This window comes from Nematostella vectensis, chromosome 15 (assembly GCF_932526225.1).
Source record: "Nematostella vectensis chromosome 15, jaNemVect1.1, whole genome shotgun sequence".
NCBI classification, from domain to species: Eukaryota; Metazoa; Cnidaria; class Anthozoa; order Actiniaria; family Edwardsiidae; genus Nematostella; species Nematostella vectensis.
The window spans coordinates 228,476-251,018 of NC_064048.1; the positions used below are offsets into that span (position 1 = coordinate 228,476).

At 40.7% G+C, this 22,543-nt stretch overlaps 2 protein-coding genes across 2 annotated transcripts; one reads left to right on the forward strand and one right to left on the reverse strand.

The window, feature by feature from the left end:
- Nucleotides 1–15,174: 15,174 nt before the first annotated feature.
- On the forward strand, nt 15,175–16,737 carry LOC116618859. Its single transcript, XM_048723107.1, has 3 exons — nt 15,175–15,646; nt 15,942–16,028; nt 16,218–16,737. The coding sequence occupies exons 1-3, from the start codon at nt 15,439–15,441 to the stop codon at nt 16,430–16,432; spliced, it is 510 nt and encodes a 169-aa protein (XP_048579064.1). The 5' UTR covers nt 15,175–15,438; the 3' UTR covers nt 16,433–16,737.
- A 3,649-nt stretch (nt 16,738–20,386) lies between these two features.
- On the reverse strand, nt 20,387–21,706 carry LOC125560723. Its single transcript, XM_048723045.1, has 3 exons — nt 21,540–21,706; nt 21,012–21,216; nt 20,387–20,448 (listed from the first exon to the last, which is right to left on the reverse strand). Exons 1-3 carry the CDS (start codon nt 21,624–21,626, stop codon nt 20,387–20,389), a joined length of 354 nt encoding a protein of 117 aa, XP_048579002.1. The 5' UTR covers nt 21,627–21,706.
- Between the last annotated feature and the right edge of the window lie 837 nt (nt 21,707–22,543).

The window sequence follows — 22,543 nt, forward strand, 5'->3', positions numbered from 1 at the left end:
CTGCCTGATGGCGCCGCGGCGCCAACGATGGACCGAACCTTAGCAGCTATCTCCCTGGCCATTGCTTCTTTCAGGTCTCCGCCATGGGGGCGCTGGAGGAATAGCGGAAACTACTAGAAGTATCACCTGCTGGTCTTCAGCATCGATTGACTGATGAGTAAAAAAAGAATGGTGAGGAGAGAAACGTTAACAGATGTAGTGGTCATAAGGGTGACACTAACCTTATTCGTGACGTCAAAGTCCTCGTCACTCGTGGAGTCCGACCAGTACTCCGGGACGTTTGGTGGGTCTAGCCGGTCTAGCAGCACTGCGGGGTCCTTCCTCCTCCTCTTAGGACAGGCAATTGGTATTTGCCCATTTGTCCTTGGTCTTGGATGTGCGGCAACAACATCACTTGCTGGCCGAGGGGTTGCAGCAACAGGTGCATTTGGATTAGCAAGTTGTTCAAGTAATTTTCGTCTTCCCGTCGTGGTTGGTGGGTCAGTTGCGTCCTTGCAAGAGATCTGTTCAAAAGTTCCATAATATATAAATAAAAATAAAATAACTGAATTCCGGGGGTAGATCAATTGGCCTTCGTTCTCTGCTTCTTCTTTTTCCTTTCGGGTTCTTCAGTTGTTTCCGCATCTCCCGCATGATTTTCTTCTCCAACAGTAGCGTCGTCTGTTTCGTTGTTGTTGTTGTTGTTGTTGTCGTGTTTGTCCAAGTCACCGTCCATTTTTGTAAATTGGCAAAACGTCCAGTAATTCAACAGGCATAATGTTATAACATTAATTTGTTATAGACTAGTATCATACTTACTAAATTGATATCTTGATTATAGATGAGGCTTGCTGTACTCTATAAAAAAATCGAAATTTATGTTAGTAAACAAATTCTCGGTTAATAGACCTATTGAATTTGGAGTACCCAATGTGACCCGGGGTTACCCTTTGTATGGTCGGAGAAAATAGTGGGGGAAATGGGAAAAGTAGTTTACTCGTTTGTTATCACTTAAAAGGTATCCTGGGCAATATTTCTAAAAATTAAGATATGTGATTACGTAATGTAATACATGTTGAACATGACTTTTCCTTTCCATGAACAACAGAAAAATCCACTTGACGATTCATCTAATAAAGAGCTTTTGCAATTTTTCAGTTCGGACTTTATTAATTGAAACGTCATTATAACTTGTACATCTCATTTGTTTCAATTTTCTTAAATGATAACGATGTTCCGTGAAACTATAACCCCGCAACATAAGCAACGAAGTTTTGCGCTGTCCATCAGTAGGAACTGGCACTGGTGCTGACTCGGGCGCTGTCCATCAGTAGGATCTGGCACTGGTCGGGTTGTAGGAGAGTTGGAGGATGGGTTTAAAGATTTCTTAGATGGAGCTTCCGCTTGTTGTAAATTTTTGTCACAAGCTTCTTCCTCCAGCCGGGGCAGTCCCAGCGCTCCCACATCTGGTTGGACCTTCCGGTCGATCTCAATTTATTTCTCAATCTCCAGCTCAGATGGGTACTTTTTGCTGTGGATTATAGCCACGAATATGATCTTTACATGTTCTGCTCAGTGGAGGAGAAGGTGTACCTTGCCGCGCATTGTTTTCCGACTGTATGGTATTTATGGTGCCCACAGGTACGAGGTCACACGTAGTCGTTGGTGGAGTCTCAGCCTCGTGAGTCTCGGGTGGTTTGATTCGCTGGCTGATGGCAGCACTGGCGGACGCAGCCATCCTAGCCCGGTCCGAGCAGATGTATTGGCCCTGCTGCGTCGCCACCCGGTGTTTTGCCAGCATGGCGAGCTCTTCCATTGATCTCTCGTCTTCCCCAGACTGGTGAAAGGTGGTTGCCCACATCTTTCGGATGGCTGTTGGGGTAAACGTCTGGCCTTCGCGGAGCCTAACCCCAGATATCTACAGAAAGGAGCCCATGCAATTATGTACATTTGCGCTCGCCACTTCTTTCCCGGCTATCAGTAGGAGGGGCGGAATACGTTAATGTAAGCATAGACCCTGTCCCGGGTCTTACGGTCGAGATGTACAGTCATGGGGCCGTGCGCACGTGCAGTCTTGTGCTCCGTCACGTTAAACTGCTTCAGACCGTGCTTGTCTACCTTGGGGTTGTTGTATGCCTTCCGGAAGCCTTCAATGGTTAATCCTGAAATGAGGGAAGTCCGCGCCGTGCAGAAAGTGACCAGGCAGGCGATGAGGTAATTTCTGCAATCGATCACCTCCTGGGTAGTCACGGGGCTTTCGGGGAGGCCTTTTTCATATTCCTCTAAGGCCAGGTCTAAGCGGGCGCCACACTTCTTCGCAGCCGCAGAATTTATCACTTGCTTGACCTGCCCCAAGTCCAGGACGTTCTCGGTGTCCTGCATGTGGCGCACCCCACGCTCCCATTTCTGGAACTTCCTGAGGCATGTCTTCCAGCCAGGGAGTTTGGCCTGGAGGCGCTTGAGGGCCAGCCGCTCAGCCCTTGAAGGGCGCACCTCGGCGCTATTAATGACATACCCCAGGAAGCGCTGTAGGGCGTCGCAGTACCCTCGAAGTGTTGTGGCCTTTAGTTGGTCGGGGCCCTTTTCGCGTCTGGGGAGGAAGAAGCGGTCCCAGACTCTATTCACATCTCCAAACGCGTCAAGGAGGTAGCTGCCTGATGGCGCCGCGGCGCCAACGATGGACCGAACCTTAGCAGCTATCTCCCTGGCCATTGCTTCTTTCAGGTCTCCCGCATGGGGGCGCTGGAGGAATAGCGGAAACTACTAGAAGTATCACCTGCTGGTCTTCAGCATCGATTGACTGATGAGTAAAAAAAGAATGGTGAGGAGAGAAACGTTAACAGATGTAGTGGTCATAAGGGTGACACTAACCTTATTCGTGACGTCAAAGTCCTCGTCACTCGTGGAGTCCGACCAGTACTCCGGGACGTTTGGTGGGTCTAGCCGGTCTAGCAGCACTGCGGGGTCCTTCCTCCTCCTCTGAGGACAGGCAATTGGTATTTGCCCATTTGTCCTTGGTCTTGGATTTGCGGCAACAACATCACTTGCTGGCCAAGGGGTTGCAGCAACAGGTGCATTTGGATTAGCAAGTTGTTCAAGTAATTTTTGTCTTCCCGCCGTGGTTGGTGGGTCAGTTGCGTCCTTGCAAGAGATCTGTTCAAAAGTTCAATAATATATAAATAAAAATAAAATAACTGAATTCAGGGGGCAGATCAATTGGCCTCCGTTCTCTGCTTCTTCTTTTTCCTTTCGGGTTCTTCAGTTGTTTCCGCATCTCCCGCATGATTTTCTTCTCCAACAGGAGCGTCGTCTGTTTCGTTGTTGTTGTTGTTGTCGTGTTTGTCCAAGTCACCGTCCATTTTTGTAAATTTGCAAAACGTCCAGTAATTCAACAGGCATAATGTTATAACATTAATTTGTTATAGACTAGTATCATACTTACTAAATTGATATCTTGATTATAGATGAGGATTATAGATGGTGCTGACTCGGGCGCTGTCCATCAGTAGGATCTGGCGCTGGTCGGGTTGTAGGAGAGTTGGAGGAGGGGTTAAAGATTTTTTAGACGGAGCTTCCGCTTGTTGTTAATTTTTGTCACAAGCTTCTTCCTCCAGCCGGGGCAGTCCCAGCGCTCCCACATCTGGTTGGACCTTCCGGTCGATCTCAATTTTTTCTCAATCTCCAGCTCAGATGGGTACTCTTTGTTGTGGATTATAGCCACGAACATGATCCTTATCATGTTCTGCTCAGTGGAGGAGAAGGTGTACCTTGCCGCGCATTGTTTTCCGACTGTATGGTATTTATGGTGCCCACAGGTACGAGGGCACACGTAGTCGTCGGTGGAGTCTCAGCCTCGTGAGTCTCGGGTGATTTGATTCGCTGGCTGATGGCAGCACTGGCGGACGCAGCCATCCTAGCCCGGTCCGAGCAGATGTATTGGCTCTGCTGCGTCGCCACCCGGTGTTTTGCCAGCATGGCGAGCTCTTGTCTTCCCCAGACTGGTGAAAGGTGGTTGCCCACATCTTTCGGATGGCTGTTGGGGTAAACGTCTGGCCTTCGCGGAGCCTAACCCGAGATATCTTCTTCCTTTTCCTCGTCCTTCTCATCCTTCATCTTGTCCACCTCAAGGGCGCCAGATAGAACGTTGCAGTAACTATCAAACTTTATTTGTGATAAATATTCAGTAAAACAATAAATTATAACGTTAGTAGCAAAGTGATATTTGAACATATATAATTTGAATATATAAATATAATTTGAACATAAACTTTATACATAAGTTAACATAAACTTAAAAACATAAGTTTGAACTCAACGGTCACCACAGCAAGCCCACCAAGAAAAGTGACCTCAGAGGGTGGTTAGCCTAAGCTTTTAAACAAGTTAAGCATCATGAGGCAAAAATTGTGCAATTACGTGATTTGCCTTATCTACTATCATTTTCATGATTCCTGAATCAAAGAGTTTCTTCCTTAAATTGGCAATATCAGTTTCATTTAATGAATCATTAGAGTGATTCAAATCCAAGACACTTTGAATGCCATCATTAAATGTTGTAAACTGTTTTAACAACAAGTTGTGCAACTACCTTAGTATCACATGCCGATACCAAAGTAGTCATTCCACATTTGTTGCAAGTGATTTCAACTTCTTTATTGATGTCTTTTAATGACGCATTACAGACGTCAGCCATATCCTCAATTTGCTCAATGATGGTGAACTCATTGGTGTTGAGGAACTTTGCATCGTCAAAAATGCGCACCCTCAAGTTTTTGAAGTGGTATGTTTTGCCAACATTTACTTTGTTTATGGCATCTTCCCAAAGAACTATCTTAATGTTTTCTGTTTGGTCTGCAACATATGCATCAACTTTATATTTTGGCATTTCTCTTATTAGAACCTTTTCTTTCACATTATCTTTTTGATATACTTTGCCTTTGATGTCAACCTTCTGATACACATCTTTTGACAGTGCTTCTTCTATTGTGCAGAGTCTGTTCATCATTGTATTTAAATGGTAATGAACAAGGTGCAATTTTGGCTTCCTTAGAGATGGTAAATTCATCAGGACCTCCACTATGATATCTCAAGACCCTCCACTATGATATCTCTTAGTGGCCTTCCTCTTAGTGGCTTCGGAATCAGAGACTTGAATCTTGAAGTCAAAATAGCTTAATGTCGAGTTTGAGGCAGATTCTACATCACTCAACAGGTGTACATATCCTTCAATAGATGTATCTAAACAGAACAAATTGAATATAATATTAGAATATACAAATGTAATATACACCAAAACACAAAAATTCTGCTCATATATATGTATCCTTTGTATATGTCCAATATATAATTATATCAGGGAGCAGAATTTTTGTGTTTTGGTGTATTTCTTGATGAAGCATATTTTTGAATATGAAATATCATTAGCGTATAAACAATGAAAATTGTATGTTAAATATTTACCTGGATTATCTTTCGACATGTTGAAAGTCTTGATAGAGATCAAAATCTGAAAGTATAAAAAAGTTATCAATTAGAATTAGATGATAAGTAAAAAAATGAAATGGTAAAAAGGCAATTATAAAGAAATACTTACTTAAAACATATATATTACTAGTTTTGATTTGAATTATTGCATATAAAACTGATTGCTGAGTAGACAAGATTGGTCTTACAATTTCATAATACAATGACCTAAATGTATAATCCCCAAAAATGTTGTTGATCATCAGATAAAGCAAATATGGTATTCATTTAGACAAACATAAGCATGATATCAATATAAATTTAATTAAAGCAGTTAACTAAGGCACAAATGGGCTTGTGATCTGAAAAGTAGGTCTCTGAAACCTGGAACTGTATTTCTGATTCAGACAAATTAGTATAAACGTGGTCAATACAAGTGTTGCTATCTGTAGTACTACATGAAACTAGCTGTCTATAAGTATTCTGTGTTATGAAAAAGTTATAATGTGATGCACGACGCGATTCATTAAACCAGTTGACATTGAAATCACCAATAAAAATGTTTATTTTGAGTTGGTAGGGAGTCTAGTATCTCTTGTATAGCATTACATAATACTGTTACTGATACTGCTGGTGAGCTGTATACTCCCACTATTGTAATATGAGGCATGATCATAAATCTCAAAATAGTTATTTCCACACCATGTCTATTACTACTAAAGGGATATCCTGGGTAATAGTCAAGACGGCTATACACTACTGTACCTCCATATGGTCTTACATTTGGTCTTGTTGTACCATCATTTCTGAACAATACATAGTTTTCATCATCTAATAGATATAAATTATCATTTTCATGTTGAGAAAATCTTGTTTCTGAAAGAATATTTAAATCGGTGCTTATGACGTATGTCATCTATATGCTTGTGCAATGATCTTGAATTGAGAAAACAGATTTTAATACTAGCTTGAGGTGCTTCATATATGGGACTAACAGAAAGTGACAGTTTTCCTTCAGTTCTCAACCGATACATTTCAGTTTGAACTTCTGCATTGACAGCTATTTTACTTTCACATAAGTCAGTTATAAATAGACCATCTATAGTGGTTACTCTACTTAATCCTACATAATGAATGTGAGGAATGGCTCTTTTAGTTTCAAAATTTACTACAATTCTACTTTCAGTATCGCCCTGTGATCTATGTATTGTTTTAGCAGCGGCAGTTCTAAGTGGAAATTGTTTTCTCATTACATGTACAGATCTTGTTCTACCCACAGCAAATTGAGTGGAAACCGGTTTGATTGGTGTCCATGTTTACTCAATACCCTCTTTGTATAACTGTCTATTATCATGCCTGTTTTTTTGACCAACATCAGCATGATCAAACTCTACCCATATAATACCTGATGTTTTGTCTGTCTGATGTATTTGTATTCATTTTATGACACTGCCAGCACCATTGGTCATACCAACATCATTTCTAGTGTTTAGCGATATCTCTGTTCTTTCACCGACTGCTAAGTGCAGAACAGAATGCAGTTGTTTTGTTTTTCTAGGATCGTTAGGTATTTGTTTTAATATTTTGTCTCTAAGTTCTTCTGAATCTGTTCCAATGACAGTGTCCAATGACAGTGTTATGTGCTTTAATAGAGTATTTTGGACCTTGAAGAGCAATATGAGCTTTATCATTGAAGTCATTGACTTTAGCATTTTGAATAAACAAATGAGGTGCATCTTTGGGATACTGAGCACTAGTGTGGTTAAGAATTCTTTCCTTTAATTTGATTATACACTCTTTAGTATGATTTCCTTCTCTTAATCTCTATTCAATAATTCTGCAAAGTCTTTGCTTTCCCTCTGTCGCATGATTTCTGTAAGTTCAAACATCTTGAAAAGTTCTTGCCATACATTAGGCGCAAGAACACCATACTCATCGTTATCCATGTCTTTAAATATATAACCGTCCATTACAAGTTGTAGTTGAAACAAATCTCCTATAGCAACAATACTAACACCACCAAACGGTATTGCCCTTTATATTATATGCTGCTTTCCCTGTGGGTGCTAACATAAGTATTTTTTGTTTCGGCAAAATTAACACCAGGTCTGGTGTTGTAATATTTCAAAGCAGCTTGGTATAAGGCTTTAGTAACATGTGATTTACCCACACCTGCCCCACCGCTTAGAAAGCAGTAAAATGCCTCATTAGAAGTTTTTATTAAATGTTATACATGGTAGAAAAATTCTTTTTGCTCCTTATTCAATGTCTAATTATCTAATTATCCTAGTCTTTGCTCGTTTTTTAGTTTTGCTACATGATGTTTTCTGAGGATGGCCAGAAGAGACGCGCAAGAAAAGGCGTATGTTTATTCAGCCACCCTGGAAGATGTGAAGATGAGATCCGACACGCTCGGAGGGAGTCAGGTGCAGCGTCTATAAACTGATATAATTGATTGGAGACCCTGTAAGGGCTAAGATCGCAAAGGAGGCTTCATCCATCCTTAAAGAAGGGGCTAAGGCGAGTTTTGGTGAACGCCGTTTCCCTCCAAATAGCCGTCAGCCTTAAATTAGAAATAGGGCCACGCCTTTGGAAAGGGTAAGCGTTAATATAATGTATGAGTGATCATTAAAATTCATTTTCTCGTGTGTTTGACCACATTCTATCTTTGTTGCCATCTCTTTTGTTAACTCTGGAAGGGACCTTCTCTGTGTCTCATTCTGGGCTGGCTTCGGACTTCTAGGGTCAACGAAAGGTTTGTGTTCCCTTTCTCTTGTTAATAATCCCTTCGTTTTTTCTGCGTTTTATCTGCAGATTTCCCCTACTTTGTTCAAACAGCGGCTATACTAGGTTTCTACTAACATGGTCAGCAAAATACCCTGGTGCAGTATCAAGGGGACCCAGCCTTTCGTTGGCCCTCAGGTCTCAAGTTCCATGGTTGTGCAGAATCCTGTTTTGGCAGATATGGAAAATTTACGTTTTCGTAATTCCAAGTATTACAAGGCGGGATCCATTCATGGAGAAGCCCATGTGTGGTATGAGCTTCAAAATTACCCTTAAAATGACAAAGAAAGTAGTAAACATTAACACCTTCCTTGACAATGTTTTTAAAGTTAACTCCATGGAGGCTTTGGGTATTCGCTAGAAGCTCATTTTAAGGGTAATTTTAAGGGGAATCTTATAATTCTTACCTCCCACCCTCCATTGAGTTGGAAAACGCACATATTTGCACGACCTTTTCCTCCTTCATCGCTGATACCATCTTGGGCTGGGTTGCAGCGGGAGTAGTGCTGATCTGGGGGAAAGTGGGATCTACCCCTCAACATATCGTCCTCCCGCTTACAGCCGAGCCTACTAAGCTATCGATAAGAAAAAAGCATATCAACACGTTTTGCTTCACCCGGACTCATACAAGTTTTTTTGTTTCAAGTTGATGGGATTTTATTTCACCTTTCGTATGTTGCCTTACGGCTGGAAGGCCAGTGCATTTCTGTACCAAAACCTCGGCTTATTTGTGACTTGGGCGGCACGATCGCTTGGTGTACCTGTACTTCAATACATTGACGATCGACATGTTGGACAGTTGTTTACGCAACAAAACTATCACGGCTTCCAGATGCAAAACTAGCGGAAGCAACTGCGTATATTGTATGCTCCTTGTTAACTGATATTTTATTAATCTTGAGAAATCTCAATCCACACCATCCACTTCGGTGCGGTTTCTGGGTTTTCTCTCAAATTCTGTGAAGCAAGCGTTTTTAATCCCGAAGGACAAAAAATTCAAGTTCAAGCTGCTCCGTGAAGAGAGTCAGTTTCTTTGAAAACGCTTCAACGTTTTGCAGGGAAGGCGGTATTGCTATAGCTGGTTGTAAGTTTCACCTGCTTGAGGTGATTATGGCTATCATGGGCAGACCTTCCATAAAGTTGACTGATTTCCTTAGAGCTGAAATTGAATATTGGCGTTTCATAGATATCGGAGAGAGCATTCTACATTGGAGATCGGAAAAGCATGCTATTGTTAAGCTGTTCTGTGATGCATCTCTTCGTGCTTGGGGCGGTGTCCTTGTAATAGGGGACTTTAGAGATCAGAGATTACTGGCGAGAGAACGAGCCTGGCCAATTCTCGAGCCAGGTCAATTTTCTTGAAGCGAAGGCTTTGAAGTTGTCTTTGAGTCGTTCAAATGGTAAATCCGTAATTCTAGGATGGATGGTCATACTGATAGCTCATCGCTTATCGGAACGTGGGAAAAGGAAGGTGGAAAGGCTCGTGAGACTAACCAGACCGTTAAAGAGGTGTTCCAGTGTTGTCAGCGGTCTAACTTCGACATTAATTTACAGTATGTCCCCTCCGCCGAGAACCCCGCAGACGCTCCCTCTAGGGCGTGATCGGACTTCCCGCCACGGGAAGTCCGCCACGCTTGGGCCCTGATTGGCATCCGAGGTCGTTACAATGGGATCTTTGGGCTTTCCGTTGCGTATGTTAGACTCTAGTCTTACGTTTTCTTGGAATTTGTTTTGTCTAGACTTCCAGACCGCGGAAGCCAGCCAGGAGATGTCCTGCATGCTTATTCCCTAATGATGCTGATGCTGTGTTTTGCCAAGCTTGTGGTACAACTGTTTCCTTGGTTGTGTTACCTATGGCGAAGTCATATACCAAGCTGCACTCCTGCAACCGTTTCAGGTCGGGACGGAATATTCTTTCCGGTCGTGGCAAAGCTTGTCAATCAGATTGTAATCCAAAAATGGGGTATGAATCAACACAAGGTTGAAAAGTATGTTGAACGCTTCTCTGAAACAGAGTGGTTGCGCTGACGTTTCGAACGTTAGCCCTTCGTCGGAGCAAAAGAACCTGAATAGGATGGGGGAGTAGTTTTTATAGTGTAATGTGCGAACAATAGGCAGTGAGCCGGCGCCGCGCGCGCGGTCTAACAAAGGAACAAGGAACAATAGGCAATTAGAGCGGGGCGCGCTAAAGAAATTGTGGCGGTAAACGTTGCACGAAAGAGTAAGATTCCAACACGTCATAAATGTAACACGGACGATTTCATTTAACAACTTATCTGCGATAAAGACGGTACTAACGGTGATGACGGTATGTCGGTAATGACGATAGTGACGAAAATGACGGTTGCTGCGATAAACAACAGGAAAAAAGCTAAATACAAAAAAGTTACACAAGCAGGCTGAATGTTCTATAAAGTACGGCGACGTTACGTCTACAGATAATTTTACGAATGCTAGCAAATAGACAAGTGGTGGACTGAGTGTCCTGGGAGGTTAAAATGCCTAGAAACTGGCTTTGAATGTGCAACGGTTGATAACATCGTTGCGGTGTTCACAAAAACGTGTGCCGAGCATGCGACCGGTTTCTCCGATGTAGATCATACCGCAAACTTTACAAGAAATACAAATGAAATTGCTAGTGGTGCATGTGATATGGTCCGTAACAGAGCACGACACCCCATTGGGTCCGATAATGCGGGTGGTAGGAGCGATGTAATCACAAGTTGTACATCTCTTTTTAGATTATCGGGGGTCAAGGTGCTTCTGACAAAAGAGGAAAGTATATTCTTGTCACGGCGGAAAGAGAAGAGCGGAGGCTGAGGAAAGGTAGCGGCCTTTTCAGGGTCTTCTTGTAGAATCTTAAAGTTCCTAGAGACTAAGTGCTTAATGGCTAGGTTAAAGGGATGAAATGTGAGAGAAAAGGGAATTCTATCCTCACTTTTAGGCCCAGAGGGTTGCAATGCAACAGAGCGATCAACAGAACGAGCGCGATCGAGAGCGACAACATAAGCAGGATAACCACGGTCACTAAAGGATTGACACATTCTCTCAGATTGTGAGTGAAAGTCTGAGTCATCGCTGCAAAGTCGGCGAAGTCTGAGAAACTGAGTTAACATGTTTTGGATGAAAGGAAGAAAAGAGAAGATAACTGTGAGTCAGTGGGCTTGTTGTACACTGAAGTGGCTAGGTGATCATCCTTGATGGAGAGTGAAATATCCAGAAAGGTGACCGAGGTCTCAGATATTTAAAGATAATATATACAGATAGATAATTAAATCCAGTGCACTGCACCTGAGGCCGAGTACCAGGTAATATTAGACGGGAGGCCTTTCTTCACCAGTACCCAGTCAAACATGTCAGTAGTATAGGGCTTGGCGGTTCCAGCGCATTTCTCGAAAATGCGCTCGAACCAAGCCAAGTCTATACTACTCACCAGCGGATTCCATAATATGGTAACAGTATATGTTGTTTTCATATTTTTGAATAAATCAGTGGATTCCATACTGTGGTAACAGTATATGAATAGATCAGTGGAAACTATATGTTTTTTCATTTTATGGAGACAATATGTTTTTAATTTTATGGAAACTATACATTTTCTTTTCTTTTATGGAGACTATATATTTTTTTCGTGCGGTGTGTGCTGGTTTCATTTTATGATACCATCCTATAGTTACGGCTGTTGCGTGACATTCTTGGAATTTTAATTCTTAGGAGCGAGTCAGGGAATTCCCCGCTGGTGAGTCTGGGCATGTCTACTGTATTTAGGGACTTTCCCGCGAACAGGTCTGAGCATGTCTACTACTAAACTAGGGGTTATTTTTTAATACTTTCGGTGCGTTTGGACGATTGGGAGTGGTACTCAAGTGAGTCGGAGTCGCTTGTATCACTGTCTGACAAATCTGACGATTCAGACTTAGTCTCCTTGTATATGGTCTCTAGGTAGCTGGTTGGCTTTTCCTCTGGTTTAAAGTCTGTCGTCTTATCGCTCATATGCTTTAGGTAAGTAAGTTGGTTTTAAGTAGTTTGCGTATATTAAAAATATTCCTCAAATATGCTGCGTTGATGTTCTATACCTTCTCCAAACTGGTGGATGCCGGTATGTGTCAAGTAAAGATTCATCTGTCAAATGCGTGATCGGGGTTATTGTATAGTGCCCGTAGGCTAGACTTTTGATTCCGTCTTTTGATATATATACCTTTTATCATCGAAACAGCTGAGTGACACTTTCGTACCTTCCTAACTTATGGTTTTGGCTTCTGATGGTCTTCATTTTGTGGTGCATCCGTCTGTCGTCCATTTATGTATTTTTATAGTCTTCATGCTTGATATTAGTCTTAATTACATTCTTTTTTTATTCCCTTTGCTGTCTTTCCTCCTGATTGGTCGCTTTTCACAAAGCTGTATATTTTGGATCGCAGTCCGTCGCAGACAGGGATTCCGGTAGCCGCGTCTTTGAACTTGCCGATGACCTTCTTGTTGATTTCATTGAAGTATGTGGAGCTCTTTGGGTAGTCACTATTGTCAAATCTGTCTTTGTCGTTCCAGAAATCTTGGCACACATCTTCTGTCTCTATCTCGTAGGTCAGACTGTCTGTATCGGTGAATAGTAGCCTCGCCTAGTCTCCGTACTTCTCTTTGATGTAGTTGTAGTGGAAGTCGTACATCAATAAATTGCTGAGGTCTAGGATGCACATACGCACATAGGCCGGCCTGTTTAGAATCATTGTCTCTTTGATTTTGACGACGGCCTGTTGAATATCTTACTACTCACATAGGAGGGCTTGCTAACCAGTTTGAGTAGTTTCTTCACGTCAGTCACCAATCGAACGTCTACCCTTTTTCGTAGGTCTTTTTCAGTTTGGAAAAGTCTTTCTCAAATGAGTTTTTGGCGTTCTTACGTTTTTCAGTGTTGAAGTCTATATACTGCTTTAGCCATGGTGATTGGTCGAATTCTAACACTCGATGGACTCTGGTTATCGTGATGATTTGGTGTTCCTGCTTGAAGAGGACCTAAGTCACACAAACCTTGAGCAGCTCCTTGGATCCATTGGATTGTTTGCCCACCAGGTTGGCACTCTTGATCTACTCAATGAGGCCCTTGCAGATTATGGCCCCGAGGAACATCAAGGTGACATCATTTTTAGGTAAATTATAATGAAATTAAAGACTATTCAACCCATATATTGGTCATTTCAGTAACCCAAGTCCCTTCCCTCCATCCAATTCAATTGCAATTATAATGTAAATAACTACTTAAAAATATCAAATGTTTATTGTTTTCTAGGATGTGTTGGTAGAGAGATCCAGAAAAATTCCTCTGATTTCATAAAGCGGGGAATACGCGAAGAAGATATTGCCAAGCACTATAATGAGTGTCCTGGATACGGTCGCAATGTTGTTATCAAATTTGCAACATTCTTCCAAGAAAGAATTGATGTGCGTTGGGATTTTCAATCTCTATAGCAGTGACAATAATGCTATAGGTATAGTGGTTACTTACTTCGCATGACATATTCTGTTTTCTCAATTAATAAAGTAAATAATTGATTTATTGCAGTTTGCCCAAGAAATGCTAGATGGAAATTCATTTATTAGAGATTTTGGCACAAGGCAAGAGATTGTCAGTCTTGATGATGCGGAAGGCAAGTACAGTACACAACATGCAAGGGGCTGTCACTTTAACCAAGTAAGGTGACTGTGCAGTGTGGTAGCATCTGTCTCACAGAATGTAGGCATGCAGTCCAGGTCCACGTACACGTTGTTGTTAGGACAAATGCAGTCCTTCTGGAATGTAACAAATCCTGTCAATGAAGCATATGGTATGAGCCCGTATGAGCTGTAAAAAAAGTGAATCTTATTAGCAATTCATTTATTTCAAGCCACTAATCCGAAGAAAACTGAACAAAATAAATAAATAAAAATCAAAAAATTTCTTCACTTGTGTGGATTTGAGTGGCATCTTCTAGAAATAAATGATTAACCTACATTAAACATCTTGTTTTCCTATTGGTCTTTTCAGAACTTAAAGCTTTCCTGGAGGAGTTGCTGGAGAGCTGAATGTTGCAAAAAAAAAACAAATTGGTATCCAAGTTTAAACAGCTGTCAAGTGTAGCTGTCAAGAAAAAAAAGAGAGGACGTTCAGCTGATGATGACCAGTTTTCCCATAATGCTGCAAAGCTTCAGCATGAATTCTTTTTCAAGGTCAGCATTAGATTATGTACTTTTAATCAATTGATATAAATACTTATCTCCTGATCTCCTGAGGTGACTAAAACTGTATACTAATAGTCTTGACAAGCTGAGGATATGCTTACGGTATGTGGTTAATGTTGTAAGAATTATAAGAAAAAAGGAATTGAAAATCAGTCTCTTGGGGACCTGTCTTTGTTCCAATTTACCATCACACTCTTAACTGCATTTACCCCGTTTCAGATTTTTGAAGACTGGAACACTATTGAATTGACTCTGAGGGAAAGAATTTGATCTCCTGAGGTGACTAAAACTGTATACTAATAGTCTTGACAAGCTGAGGATATGCTTACGGTATGTGGTTAATGTTGTAAGAATTATAAGAAAAAAAGAATTGAAAATCAGTCTCTTGGGGACCTGTCTTTGTTCCAATTTACCATCACACTCTTAACTGCATTTACCCCGTTTCAGATTTTTGAAGACTGGAACACTATTGAATTGACTCTGAGGGAAAGAATTTGTGAAGAAGACGAGGATGTGATGATTGACATTCATGAAATAAAAGTTAGTGGAAACAGGAATAAGCTTCAAAATGGGTCTCTCAGGCTATTGTTAGAAAAAGTTGCTTTACAGGACACTAACGTTGCATTTATTTGCTACACATGTACAAGCAAAGACAGTTAAATGTGGCACTCCCTCTGTTCCAATCAGCTGAGATGATGAAAAGCTCATGTTTCCACCACGCAAAATCGTGTACCAAATAAATGTTCGTAGTTTTACATAGCTTTTGGGTATAGCTTTTGACATATGTTGGTAGAATTAATGAATATTTTTAACAGGTTCATGACTACTGACATGTTTACTTCACAAGACACAAAATTTAGAGCTGCAAGCTTTTAACTTTTTTGTACAAGATTTTTGACACCTATTGATTAAAACACTGATGATTTTTTTGTGTACATGTGTGCATAAACTATTCATGGATTAATATTTTGTTTTACTTGTAATTCAGTGCAAAGAATGGGGATTCCTCCTTCGGAAAATGTTTGGGATGCACCTGGGTACAGGTGGCTATCTTCACCAACAGTGGAACACAGTGCAATGCTGTTGAGAGGTTTCAGGTCTTTTGCCAAATATTCTGGTCAGGGATTTGAAGCCTCTCATAAGCTCCATCGCCAGCTGTACTCAAAAGCATCAAACCATGACTCCTCAGGTCCAGGCCAGTCAAGTAAGCACTGTAACATAGTAGCATGGTCTTATTAATATTATAATATTACAGTGGTGGCCGTCAGGCTGCTTGAATAAAATAGTTTACTAATTATAATTAAAAGTCACTAGAGGGTAGACTATTGGCTTGCATGGTTGTTTACCGAAAATTAGTATGCACACTTGACTGGTGGCTACATCTGCTAAATAGAGGTGGCAGAGTGCCTACTGTAGCATAGAAAATTCAAAGATGCCTTTTTTTGGAATAAAAATCTGTGTGTGAATTTTCACTGTTTTTTTTTTGTGTGTATATACAGTGGACCAAATACTGACTCACTGGTATGCCTCTCGAATGCTGCATTTGAGATACAGCTTCAGACAAGCAGTAGAGTGCATCGAACAAGGTAAGCTTGTCATTGAAAAAGAGTGATAAAAGTCATTTTGCGACGAGATGTAAAGCAGGTAGTAGTCTCATACAAAGCAATTCATTAACATTATAAGACAATTTGATCCAAGTTCATACCTCCAAATAAGGGATTGACAAATTGCTAAACACCCCAAATATCTCACTTAAATTTTATTGTTGCAATCAGGGAAGAATAGGTTCAGGTTCAGGGGCTGTGGCTGGAAAAAGGATGAGCATCAACAATGCAGTGATGAAGAGAAAGTGTGGGTCATCACCATTGAGAAGCTATTCACAGACCTCTTTGGCCATGATAAGCTAGCATACCACTACGACAAGGATCACGGGACCAGTGTAGATGAGACCTGTGCACCAGACGTTGTGGCTTATGATCATGATGAGTGAGAGGACAACTACTCCACCATTTTGAGAAAGGTAAAGCTCCCTCCAAGGAAAAAGAACAGGCTACCAAAAATGGCCTCTTTACCTCCATCTGTGCCTGTGTGCCCACCGTCTGCGAGCACACCGCCCGTGAGCACACCGCCCGTGAGCACACCGCCCGTGAGCACACCGCCTGTGAGCCCACCGTCTGCGAGCCCACCGTCTGTGGGCCCACCGTCTGTGAGAGCACATCGCCCGTGTGCCCACCCTCTGCAAGCACACCGCCTGTCTGCCCACCCTCTGCGAGCACACCGCCTGTCTACCCACCCTCTGCAAGCACACCGCCTGTCTGCCCACCCTCTGCGAGCACACCGCCTGTCTGCCCACCCTCTGCGAGCACACCGCCTGTGTGCCCACCCTCTGCAAGCACACCATCTGTGTGCCCACCCTCTGCGAGCACACCGCCTGTGTGCCCACCCTCTGCAAGCACACCATCTGTGTGCCCACCCTCTGCGAGCACACCGCCTGTCTGCCCACCCTCTGCGAGCACACAATTCCTGTGTGCCCACCGTCTGCAAGGACACCGCCTGTGTGCCCACCCTCTGCGAGCACACCGCCTGTGCCAGACGTTCCCAAATGGGGAGGCTGTATTGTCAGTCATGGTCGGCAGTTTACGTTTGAGAACACTTGTCTAGTTGACAACTGGCTTGTGTTGATAGAGCGTGCACTGACGAATGACAAGCAGCTTCTAGAAAAAGTCCAAAATCATCCGGAGGCCAGGGAGTTCAGCCATATGTACAGATTGTGTTCTAACGGCAGTTTCAGTTCTGCCAAATGGTTACTTGCAGAAATGAATGTAATTAGGCCTACAATTTCCGGTACCATCAATTTCCATGGTAACGAGCATTCACGCTTCCTTAAACATTTCTCGTTTTTTTACGAACACACAACGCATAGCAACTGCACTTCTGGTTACTGTCCGGCAAATGTGGTAGAGCGGCGCGGTGTTAACCACCCTGCTGTTGTGAGTTTTCCAGCGTTTGGTAAACCCCAAGTTCTAGAAGCAGTGGTAAAAGAATGGCTTCATGGGCACTCACAAAGCCATTGCGGTCAACGGTTTCCCCCATATGTACCCCCAGGAACAAGTGTGATATATATGGATATTGATAGTTTAACCGAGTGAGTACTGTACATATGTAGATTTCACTGTACATATGTAGATTTCACATTTTTACACAGTCACATTCTAATTCAGAGGCATTTGTTTTTTTTGTCTTCTATATTCTATTGAACTATACGCAACTGGTATTAATTAACGGTATAACGATTGCAATGTTACAATTACACTTGTTCAGTCAATATTCACAATGTCATTACATCTTTTGGTTGGTTTAAATGATAAAAAAACTAATTTTGATTACTCCATGTATTTGTTTGTTTAAGGAATAGACCTCGCGTTGTCAAGATGTCGCATCTTTCGGCAATGGACTATATATGGAGTATATATGATTACAGGAATCAAAGTTTACAATTTCCCGCAGCAGAGCAATACGCCTTACTATCGCCACCATGATATCGTCATCAGCATCATTACCATAACCAACACCATCATGATTAACATCTTGATATTAATGTACAAAGTTTTTGCCAAGATGTCCCATGTCAGGCAAAAGCTCTAAAAAGTACTGCGAAGTACAAAGTACTGCTTGGCAGTAACCCTGAGCCTAACTACGATTGTGGCTACCGTTGGGAAACTATAAATGTGGGATTTATAGTTTCCTAACGGACCATAGCTAATTTTTTGCCGCTATTTTTTTTGCCATTTACTTTTTTATTACGCTTCCTAGAAATCCAATAGCATACTGCGATGGGATAAGATACCATAGTCCAAAGTACTTTGGCAATGGTCTCCCGCTATTGTTGCCTGTCTTACATCGCTGAGAGACGTTCCCCATATTATCTCTGGACCAGACTACAGGTAAGCAATTTTTAAAAATATGCGACTATCCAGTATTGGATCCAGTATCGGGCCAAGTTGTTGTCAAGATGTCCCATCTTTAGGCGACAAGACTGCAAAGATGTCTCATCTTTTGGCAGTTGCCCCCAAGGAAGCATCCCACAATTGTAACTTTTTTACTAGGAAGCAAACATTGATTTTTCATCTTTGCCTTTCAAATCGAAGAATTGCGTTAATCTTTGGTCTAAAATACCATATTCCGATAGTTCCTTTTTGTTTTCTTGTTTGTAAGTTCGATCTAATTGCCTGACAAAAGAAAGTGTAAACGATTCGGACTATTTATCTTTAAATAGCCCACTTCCAGAAATTTGTATTCAGGGAGTAAGAAAACATTGTTTTAGTCAGCTGAGAGACATGATTAACTCATTTTTAGTGAATAAAGATGAAATGTATTGTTTGAGTTGCTTATTAAACGCGAGACTGGATTTGGATATAACCAGAGCTCTATAATCACTACAGTTGCCGTCCTATCTTCTCCTGGGACCCCACGCTCGTTCCATACTTGCATATCAACTGATAGATAGATAGTGAGTAATGAAAATGCTACCGTAAAACAGCCCAAATCCATGAAAATAAATACGTTTTGATGACAAATCGATGTTAGTATGCAAGTGTGATTTTACTAAAACAATTAGACTACTCGTTCTTATTTTCTGAGTCAAACAGTCAACCCTCGTTAACTATCTATTGACTCATAGAAAACTTGACCCCTTAGTCTAATTGTTAAGTATACATGTACTGTATTGCCAAAATACAGTAAGTAGCTTTAATGAAATATAATCTGGTTGTTAGATACTTGCTTTACTAAATACATGTACCCTGTAATACTTGTTTATAGCACGTAAGCAAATGTTGTGTATGCTTGGGATGGAAACTATTCCAATCCTCATTAATAGACAAATATAACAACCACACAGTATTTACCTAGCATTATGTGCTCTGGTGTCAGGTCTTGAAAAAAAGTTTGTGGATTTGCTGCAGTAGTTGCAAAAGTCAATAAAACTTAAATTGAAACATAATGGTCTACTGGGAAGAGTAGTTATTACCATTCTTGGTAAAGGTACATAAATAAGCTAGTTGTTTACAATAAACATGGACAATTTTTAAAATGGTTTAAATTAATTTTAACAATTATCAGATGACCAATCATACCTGTGAAATTCCACATTTTCGGAGATAACGTTTTAAACAAACGATAATGTTGCTTGTTTCCCCTATACATGTTAATGTTATCCATCAATAGGGTAACAGGTGCTGTCACAGGAAACTTGGCTTGTCGGATTGTACTGAAGTGGCTAAGTCGTTCATCAAGATACTTAATCCTGTAAAGAAAATTTAATAGATGGGCTAATTACAACACATTACACAAATAAGACAATATCCTTAAGCCACAAAAATATTTTTTTACAAATTATAAAATCATGAAATTTCCACTGAAGAAAAATTGTTCCTACAAAGCTGCTTCACAAGACAGTTTAGGATGAACATCATAGCTGTGAACCCTCAAATTTAAAAACAATATTAATCATTATGAATTCGATATCCTGTGTCATTTTTAACAAGAAAAACTACCAACAGGATCAAGGAAGGATAATTTGTGTTTGACATGGAAGAGCAGGCTCAAAATCTCAAGAATCCCATTAAAAACAGGAGAGTTTACAGCTATGTATGGAATACACCTAAAGTGGAAAATTATACACTAATATATCACTTACAATGAATTCAAGTGAACACTTAAGCCAACTGCATTGAGCATGTTGATGAACTGTATTCCTTCCCCATACGACATGCACAGCAGCCCAAAGAACAACCGGACATCGTTTGGATACGACTGATTACTTAGAGGTAAGAGCATGACCAGAACATCTCAGTTTGTACTCATGGGTCTTTGCAATATTCACATCTCTCTTCCCAATTATTGTTTCAAGAATGTTTTCTAAAAGGGGACATTCAGTCTGAATTCAGCTTGACAGCTGCAAAAAGACATCCTCTGGCACATCTTGCTTGCCTTCTCTTAATTTCCCTGTTGATATTAAAACAATAGTGTTTATCTACATTAGAAATGGTTACATATTCACGAAATATGTTTTACATCAAAACTTCACAAACTGTTGCTGCAACTGTACAATTGGAGTCTACAGTATGGCTCCATATCTTATACTCAATATTCTAATGAAAACTATTACCATGCACTTTTTGGTAGCTTTAACCAAATGTGCAAATTTTTTTTGCTTATCTGCCAGACAAGCTGTAATATCATTGTAACAAAACGTTACAGCATCCAGCTTTTATTGGCCATCTATACTATGAAATTTGAAATCAATATTTATGGAGTTTTTCAGAGATTGCATAAATCTATCAACGAAAGAAACATGTTCAAAACCACTCCCCTTGGGCCACAGAAGTATGTACTCTAACTCCCTAATAGAAATTATATACCTTATTTCAAAAAAAGTTGCTTTGGGGTTTGGTCTTTGGTAGGTGCTATCTTGAGATTGTTTCATAGTCACTCAAGCAAAGAACTCCATTTTGTTCAGCAACAAAATACCAAAGCCCAAAGCAGCGTTTACTCAATTAGGTGTATACCTGATCTGAATCCAGTGTCACATTTCTTCTTGAATCCTGCCATCTCATTTTTGAGCTGCTGAGCTTGATGGTCTGATAAGGTTGCCCCCTTCTGTTTCAGCTCCTGGATTTTCGTTTCATATATTTTCACCAAGGCAGTGACATAGTTTTCTCTGGCATTGCTTAGAAGTTCATATTTCTGGATTAAAGGTTTCATATCATAACCCTGAAAAGTTAAGTTGGTCTACATTATACATGTGCACTTTTAATAAGAAATGTGATCTGAATCAGAAGGTATTGTACAATGAAAGGGTCCTTGCACTGAAAATTTGTCATGTTGAAAACAATAGAGCAATATTGTCAGCGGTTGTTGTGAGTAATTAATCCAGCATTAGATTTTGTTCAGAATAGGTACAATTACTTTGCAATTGATTTCACTACAGTCATGTGGGAACTGATCTGTTACATTTAATTAGTATAATTACTCAAGTGATCATAACTTTAATGTGTTAAATGATTGATGGGTAGACACCCTGTACAGCCACTTACTTCATCAGATGAGCTTGACAATCGCTCCCATGTGACTTTCATTTCTTCCTCCAGCTCTTTAAGTCTCAGCCTTATGTCATCCTCCATGCTGACAGTATGTACTGATAGTTGTGGAGCTATGATCTGGTCTTTTATCTTTAGATCCACGTACACCACACATACAAAAAGTCAAGGTATGACAACAGAATAGTTTAAAAGTTTACGATCCTACTACACATAGCTATCTGTACATACATTTGAAGTGTCAAAAAATGATAAAGAGTTTTCAAGGATACACTTGTCTATTGCCTTTCAGGACTCTATTTTTCTTGCAGTTTGGAAAAGCTGCACTCACACATCGTGATAGAAGAGTTTTTTACTCTCCTCCCAGTATTTCTAGCAGATGAGCTTGCTCAACTTGGTGATCATTTTTTAATTCGCAGATTTCTCTTATCTTGTTCTGCAGCAATTCACCTATCAATTCTACAGTAGGTTTATTCCCAAAGATAAATAACTTGTCTTTCTAGGAGCCAGGACAGTGAGTGCCTTTTGTTATCAACAGCAATGGAATACCAAGCCCCATTCAAATTCAATAGACTCAAAATATGCAGAAGAACTAACCTTTATCTTGAAATCCTTTTCTTTGCTGGCCGTCCTTGCTTCTTAGATGTAGGAGTAAGGTCATGCTTAAACAAAGACTTTCTTGCTTTTGGGGAAGAGGTATCTGCGGGAAAAAGATATTTCACAGAAAAAAATTAACATACCTGTTTCCAAAGTATCCAATCCATAAGAAAAGATTTCTTTATGTTACTAGGTGACTAAAAGCTTCTTTTTTCTAAAACAGTATAAAACGCCCATGGAGGCAAGTAATGGGCAAGTATAGAAAAATAAACCTAATTCCATCATTGCCATCATCTCTCTGTATTGGTATGAACATGCATGGAAATAACTTCCCCACAGAAGCCTAAATTGACTCCCGATCATCTAAAGATTAGGTCCATTAAGCCCAAAATTGTGATCACTAT